The sequence below is a fragment of the Notolabrus celidotus genome, chromosome 4, assembly GCF_009762535.1.
Source record: "Notolabrus celidotus isolate fNotCel1 chromosome 4, fNotCel1.pri, whole genome shotgun sequence".
NCBI classification, from domain to species: Eukaryota; Metazoa; Chordata; class Actinopteri; order Labriformes; family Labridae; genus Notolabrus; species Notolabrus celidotus.
Window position 1 is genome coordinate 36,898,908 of NC_048275.1, and position 7,248 is coordinate 36,906,155.

General features: G+C 41.8%; 1 protein-coding gene across 1 annotated transcript; it reads left to right on the plus strand.

Annotated features, from left to right (window-relative positions):
- Positions 1 to 401: 401 nt before the first annotated feature.
- Positions 402 to 2,859, plus strand: lbx1a (ladybird homeobox 1a). Its single transcript, XM_034682196.1, has 2 exons — positions 402 to 1,073; positions 1,790 to 2,859. The coding sequence occupies exons 1-2, from the start codon at positions 764 to 766 to the stop codon at positions 2,320 to 2,322; spliced, it is 843 nt and encodes a 280-aa protein (XP_034538087.1). The 5' UTR covers positions 402 to 763; the 3' UTR covers positions 2,323 to 2,859.
- Positions 2,860 to 7,248: the final 4,389 nt, after the last annotated feature.

A 7,248-nucleotide genomic window follows, 5' to 3' on the forward strand; every position in this document is an offset into this window, starting at 1 on the left:
CTCTCTCTCTCTCTCTCTCTCGGACTCACTCACAGCAGCGCGCTCTCCTCTGGTCTCAGTGATGTTATTTCGATGAGTGGCTTGATGGGACTTAATCATTTGTGTTCCTGGGTGTAATTGGTCTGAAGATTGACACGTAGCCGCTTTATCCAAATTGGCACGCGCTCGCTCAGTGATGAAGCGCGGTGCCAATTACTCCGTGTAAGCAGATGAGGATAATGTCACGCGGAGGGAAGCATTTGCCTGCTTTTGAGACAAATTACCTAATTTTACAATGAAAGTGTTAAGTGGGCCCGCTCTGCTCTCTAATTGGACTCCTCCCCTCCACCTTGCCTTCTAATTACCGCTCCCTGCTTTCTGCCTGCACCACACAGTCAGAGAGAGAGAGAGAGAGAGAGAGAGAGAGAGAGAGAGAGAGAGAGAGAGAGAGAGTAATTGATTACCTTACAGTCAGAAATAACTGCTAACTGCTGGTCAATCCTCGCTGCTTTTGGTGCATCACCGTCCACCGGATGGGATCGGCTCGTGCCTCGTTGTGCGTCACGCAGGAGAAGTGGCCCGGAGACCTGGTGGGACTGGTGGGAGTCAAAAGTGTCCCCGCAGCCCGCAGCTGAGCGGCCAACATGCGGCGTGAGGGGAGACACCTGTGATCTGAGCTGCGGTGTTTCTTTACTGTCCTGTGATCTCTCTTTTTACAACTTCTGCCGCTCTGAATCGGTCTTCCCCGAACCTCCTCGGTCAGGTGAGACCCTGCTCCTCTGACATGACCTCTAAGGACGACTCGAAATGCCCCGCGGGGCTCGAAGAGCGGAGACGCAGTCCGCTGGATCAGCTGCCACCGCCAGCTAACTCCAACAAGCCGTTGACGCCTTTCAGCATCGAGGACATCCTCAGCAAGCCGTCAGTGCGAAGGAACTACTGCCACAGCTCTCCCAGAGACAAGCTGCCCTCGGCGGGTCACAGCCTGACCGGCCGCGCGCTGCTCAGCCAAACGTCCCCGCTGTGCGCGCTGGAGGAGCTCGCCAGCAAAACCTTTAAGGGTCTGGAGGTCAGCGTGTTGCAGGCTGCAGAAGGTAAAATAGACTATCCCTCTTCCGATCGGATCTGTTTTTCTGCATGCTCCTTTATACATGTTTTTATTTCCTTAGCAGTATTTTCACTTTAAAGATGGATACAAATAGTCCACTGATGGGGCCTGCATTCGTGCGTAAAGGGAAGAAACATGCGCGTGAATTTTAGTTTGAAGTTTGTGTTCGATTCCAGTTTTAAAAATCACAACAGAAAAATAGAATTTATGAAGTACGGCCTTTTAAAAGGGGCGACTGTTTTTAAAATATATTTTCTCTCAATTATGTTGTAAATATTAAAATGTATTATTAGATTATGGCATTAAAATAAATTCTGTTCAAATTTAACTCAAAAATGTTTTATTTGTTTTCCAATTAATCTACACACATTTTAAATTGTCGGTTTTTAAAATGTTAGAATTATGTCTTTTAATACACAAGAGACCAAATGTGTTTAGGATGTTTTATGATTCATACCAGCAGAAGCACATTACAGTAATTCAATCAAATGTCACGTTTTACACTGCGTTAGAGATAGAATCAAAACAGGCAGAAAGACTCAGAATTTATTTCTTATTTTGGTTTCGTGAAATAATTGATGGAACATCTAAAACACATCATCAGCTGTAAAGTTTGAAGCAGGAGCATGGCCCCGGTTTGAGGTGACGCCACTTATTTTTAAATCATAATTGTTCCCTCATCAGACTATCCCTCTCTCTTAGGCCGAGACGGTCTGACGCTGTACGGGCAGAGAAACACCCCAAAGAAGCGGCGAAAGTCCCGCACAGCGTTCACCAACCACCAGATCTACGAGCTCGAGAAGCGCTTCCTTTATCAGAAGTACCTGAGCCCGGCGGACCGGGATCAGATAGCCCAGCAGCTGGGTCTGACCAACGCGCAGGTCATTACCTGGTTTCAGAACCGACGAGCAAAGCTCAAACGGGACCTGGAGGAGATGAAAGCGGACGTCGAGTCCGCCAAGGCCGTGGGCACTGTGGCCTACGAGAAGCTCTCCAAGCTGGCCGAGCTGGAGAAGTGCGCGGCCGGAGTAATAGGCGGGGGGACGATTTCAGTGCAAGGCCTCACCAAGCAGGACCCTGTCCCCTCCAAGTCCCTCCACGGCACCAGCGAGAGCCCCGACTCCAGCAGACCGCACAAGTCGCCTTCCTCCCCCGCATCGTCGCGGTACACGGACCGGCTCAGCAGCAAGAGCTGCTCAGAGGACGAAGATGAAGAGATAGATGTGGATGATTAAGACATTTTATTGGTCATCGAAACAGCCATGTGAAGTGACAGCCATCACGGGATGCCACAAACAAAAACTCTGACTTTATGAGGATTTCATCCCTCACTCACGGACATGCAGCTAGGGGTCAGACTGTCCGGAAACAGTTTCACTGTTTGGATATGGAGCCACATTGTTGGCAAAAGGCGCGCGCTCATAAACGCGTGCCATGCGACAGAGACATTCAGAGGGACAAACTCGAGGAAGCAAACATGCAGGTGCCCAATGAAACACACACGAGGCTCCAGTCACCGCATGTTTCATGCTTTTATTTTGAAACAGTTTAAAGAAGTTTTTATCAGCCCGAGCTAACTCTTTACATCTTTTGAAATAAATCAAATTCTCTGACGTGATAATCACAGACAGAACATGTGTAATTAAAGCTTGTAATAAATAACATTTTAATATATTTATAATGCTTTGTACTCCCCTAAAGTGCCTTTAGAATACACACAACCCAAAACACTGTACAGACTGTAAACTACACTGACCATGTAAAATAAAAGAAACACGTTTTTAAAAATCAGTCACATTTATTTCTATAAATTATTTCTAATTTATGGTTTCCGACATTTATATGTGTCTCATGTTCTGGGATATTTTTGTAGCATTTTTTTAGAGTCAGGGGTTTGGTGCGTTTTGGCTCAGACTCGGCGATGTTTGCCAAATCCATTTACAACAACAACTAGCCTCCTGACCTCCTGCGTGTATTTTCATTTTTCTTTGTGAGGAGCACAATCTGGAGCTGTGTGTGTGTGTGTGTGTGTGTGTGTGTGTGTGTGTGTGTGTGTGTGTGTGTGTGTTCCTTCAGGGGTGCTCTCCAGCAGCGCGCAATACGGAGACAAACGTTTCCCCCGGCGCACCGTCCGGCGGGTCTGCGCGCACAAAGGCAGCCAGAGGAAAGTGTTCGTGCGGCCATATGGTTCCAGGATTCTCCTCTCGTTTACGAGTCACTTTGATGGATTGACTTAACCCGTCTTTTCAGCAGCGTGGCCCCCTTTTTGTCCCACACAATGCAGACACATTCGCTGCTCCGCGACCCGCTGCGTTAAACACGACCATGAATGTGAGAGCAGCTCAGCGGACAGGTCGGTGCCCTGTCTTCAAATAATTGAGTCGATGATTATAAAGCTTTCATTCACACACTTCATCTGCATCTTCATCTTCATCTTTATCCGCCCTCTGCAGCTGTTTGTGTACCCCCCCACCCCCGTCACAACAACACTGGCCTGCAAATTCAGTGAGGCCTGCAGAAATACAAACACATACAGAAAACAACAAAACATCATCATCAGAGCTGTATCTATTAATACAAGAATGCTCCTCAGTTTTATGCAGGCTGACTGCATTAAGTTGTAATGCCTTTAATTATTCTTATTATTTACTTTACTTGGATGTAGCCTAATTAAATTATTGTTAAACAAGTGTCACATAGCTGGATTATTAAATATTTTCACATAGTTTCTATTTTTTCCTGCGCATTTACCGACATTACGCACACATAATTATTGCTGAGTCAGTTTTCTTGCTATTTTTTTTAATATATATTTTTTTTTGTTTGTTTTTTTAACATTAAGTAGCCCACGAAATAATCACAATTATTTCTGGTCAGCTTGTTTCTTTAACTGTCTTTATTCTTATCCTCATTCTTATCAGACATGTTACATGAAACTTTCCTTCCAAAAGAAAAACAACAATACAAGCTTTTTGTGTGCAGAGGTAAATCTGTGTCTTCATCATTTACATTCCAACATGCAGATACAGCAGAGAAGGTGTACAGTCCATGATGCTTTGTATGAGTGTTCAAGATTTTAATCAGTCGGCGTCCAACCTCCTCCAGAAAATATGGAACACTTAATATAGTGAGAATGGGCTGAATACAACAACACATCCAAACACAAGGAGAGAGAGAGAGAGAGAGAGAGAGAGAGAGAGAGAGAGAGAGAGAGAGAGAGAGAGAGAGAGAGAGAGAGAATCATTTGTCCAACCGGCCGGAAAATTGAAGTTTGATGCATGCCCTCCTGCTTAAACAACTGGACCTGACCCCCCACTTCCCTCCACCACCACCACCATCATGGTGGACCTCTAAACTATGGCTGCTTCCATCTGGGGCCTGCCAACATGATGACAAGGATATTAATGTGCACGTGATATTGACATCAGGCTGCATATGCAACTTCAACATTATTATAATGATTATCATTTATTATGAGTATAATGATGAGGATGAGGAAAAAAATATGATATGATAATAATAGTATAATAGGACTACTACTACTGTTACTACTATTACTACTACTACTACTACTACTACTAATAATAATAATAATAATAATAATAATAATAATAATAATAATAATAATAAAATAATAACAATAAGTATAATAAGGATAATAATGATAATTAGGTACTATTATTATTATTTTACAAATAGTAATGCTAATTATTATTGTTATCAATTTTCATTATTTTATTATTATTAGAATTATTATTGTATTATTATTACTATTTTTATTTTCATTATTATTACTATGTTGAATGGTAAATGGACTTGTACTTATATAGCACTTATCTAGTCTTTCTGACCACTCAAAGTGCTTTTACACTACTTGTCATGTTCACCCATTCATACCCATTCACTGATGGTAAAGGGCTGCTATGTAGTGAGGGACCATCAGTATTAGTTGATCTCATTCTTTCACATTCACACACCTCTGAACAGGACACTTTGGATTGATAGACGACCGACTCTACCCACTGAGCCATAGCCACCCATAGTAGTAGTAGTAGTAGTAGTAGTAGTAATATTATTACTATTACTAGTACTGTTGTATTATTATAAATAATGTTGTATTATTAGTAGTATTGTATTGGTATTAGTAGTAATAGTAGTAGTAGTAGTAGTAGTAATATCAATACTCTTGTTATTGTTTTTATCATGAAAGAGAGTGGCTGAAAAAATGTTTTAAATACTACTACAAAATATTAGTAATTTGCAATGTGAAACTATTTCTAATATTGGTCTTACTATTATTGTTAGTAGTAGTAGTGATAGAATAGACTAGAATAGAAAGTGTTACTGTTGACATTTAAGCAGATTTCTAGCAAAACACAGAGATGTTACAAATAACACAGAACAGGAGAGTGAAACACAGAACACAGTAGTTTTACACACTAGACACACTAGTGGTAGTATTAGTAATATTAGTCGTAGTACTAAGAATAATTGTTGTTATATTACAGAAAGTATTAGAATCAGTTTTTACACATGTACATAAAATGATTGTGCTTTTAAAATGTTTGCTAATACTGTCTTTTATTCATCCTAATACACACATCTCATAAAGGCTTCAAATGAGGATAATCTCATTCCACCATCATCATCATCATCATCATCATCATTATCTTCACCATCTTCATCATCATCATCATCATCATCATCCCTATCCTCACCATCATCATCTGTACGCGACTGCTGTGTTGTGTGTGTGTGTGTGTGTGTGTGTGTGTGTGTGTGTGTGTGTGTGTGTGTGTGTGCGTGTGTGTTTGTAGAATATATATACAGTGTACTTTGAGGATGAAGCTGAAGAAATGAGCCGCTCTGCCGCAGGGCACAGCTTGATTGATCACTAAATAGGGCGGATTTGAAAGTTTTAGTTATAACGCTCCTGTAGAGCCCCTTAACACTTCAAACTTCAATTTTACGGGCTATTGAACTAAGCATGTCCCTGACAAAATTGATATATGTATTAATTTACTTTAAGCGGTGATTAATTACCATCCACAAAGAGAATTATCCCTGACACTCTCCCTCCCCCTCTCAATTTGCATATTAATCAAATTCTAGTTGATAACTCAGTCAGAGAAATAGATTTAGCAGTGCTGGAGGGCATAACTCTCTTACTCTCTCTCTTTCTGTGTCCTCACACACACACACACACACACACACACACACACACACACACACACACACACACACACACACACACACACATTCTCGCCCTCCCTGCCTGGGGCCTGGGGCCTGAGCTCTCTCTCTCCCCGGCTGCTAAGCTGCTTGTCGAGTGTATTAAAATCAGAGAGGCAGAACGAGCTCGGCTGGCTATTTGGTGAAAACAGAAATTGCATGTCCACTTTTATGATGTGTTCATGCTGAGGAGGCTCTTTCTAATGTGGCCTGTCAGAGCAGCCTGGGATCTACAGAGGGCAGGCAGGGACTTACAGTGTGTGTGTGCGCGTGTGTGTGTGAAAACATACTGTAGATTAATGTGGAAGAAATATAAGAATGTGTTGACGTAAGCAGAAAGCCTCGGCTCTTCATCAGCAAACAGGCATGCAGGGGTTTGAGATGCAAATTTATCCTCTGTATGCCAGTGTTCCAGTGAAACAGTATTTGTTCATTTCCACGTCCTAATAATGCCGACTGGAAGTACACATTTGTGTGACTCAGATGCTAAAAGACTTTCAGTTAATCCATTATTATTAATACAGCACAAAATAATACAATGAATCCCATGATATTCTGCAGAAAGAGCCGGTCTGAACTGTTCTCTTTGTATTATCATTTAGAGACCAAACATTAATGTGTCAAGAAGCATTTGGCAAAAGTACAGAGGAAGATCGACCTGTGCAGAGGCAGAAACCTCGAGCAGAACCAGTCTGGTTGGTGAGCAGCCATCTGCTACCAACAGATCTTTGATCTAATTTATATTTGTATTAATGTCAGTAAAAGTAGAGGGTGTCATTTGGAAATGAAGTTGCGTGTGTTTCCTATATCAATCAGTAAATCAACCTTTATTTAGAAAACACCAAATCACAACAAACATTATCTCTAGATGCTTTTAAAGACAGAGCAGGTCTACTGTAGACCCTTACTCTATGTTCTATTATTAACAA

What these genes read in the sequence shown, in the direction of transcription:
- lbx1a (XM_034682196.1), top strand. Translation starts at nt 764, where the DNA reads ATGACCTCTAAGGACGACTCGAAATGCCCCGCGGGGCTCGAAGAGCGG. An exon ending in CGTGTTGCAGGCTGCAGAAG is followed by an intron (nt 1,074 to 1,789) that starts GTAAAATAGACT and finishes CCTCTCTCTTAG; the next exon opens with GCCGAGACGGTCTGACGCTG.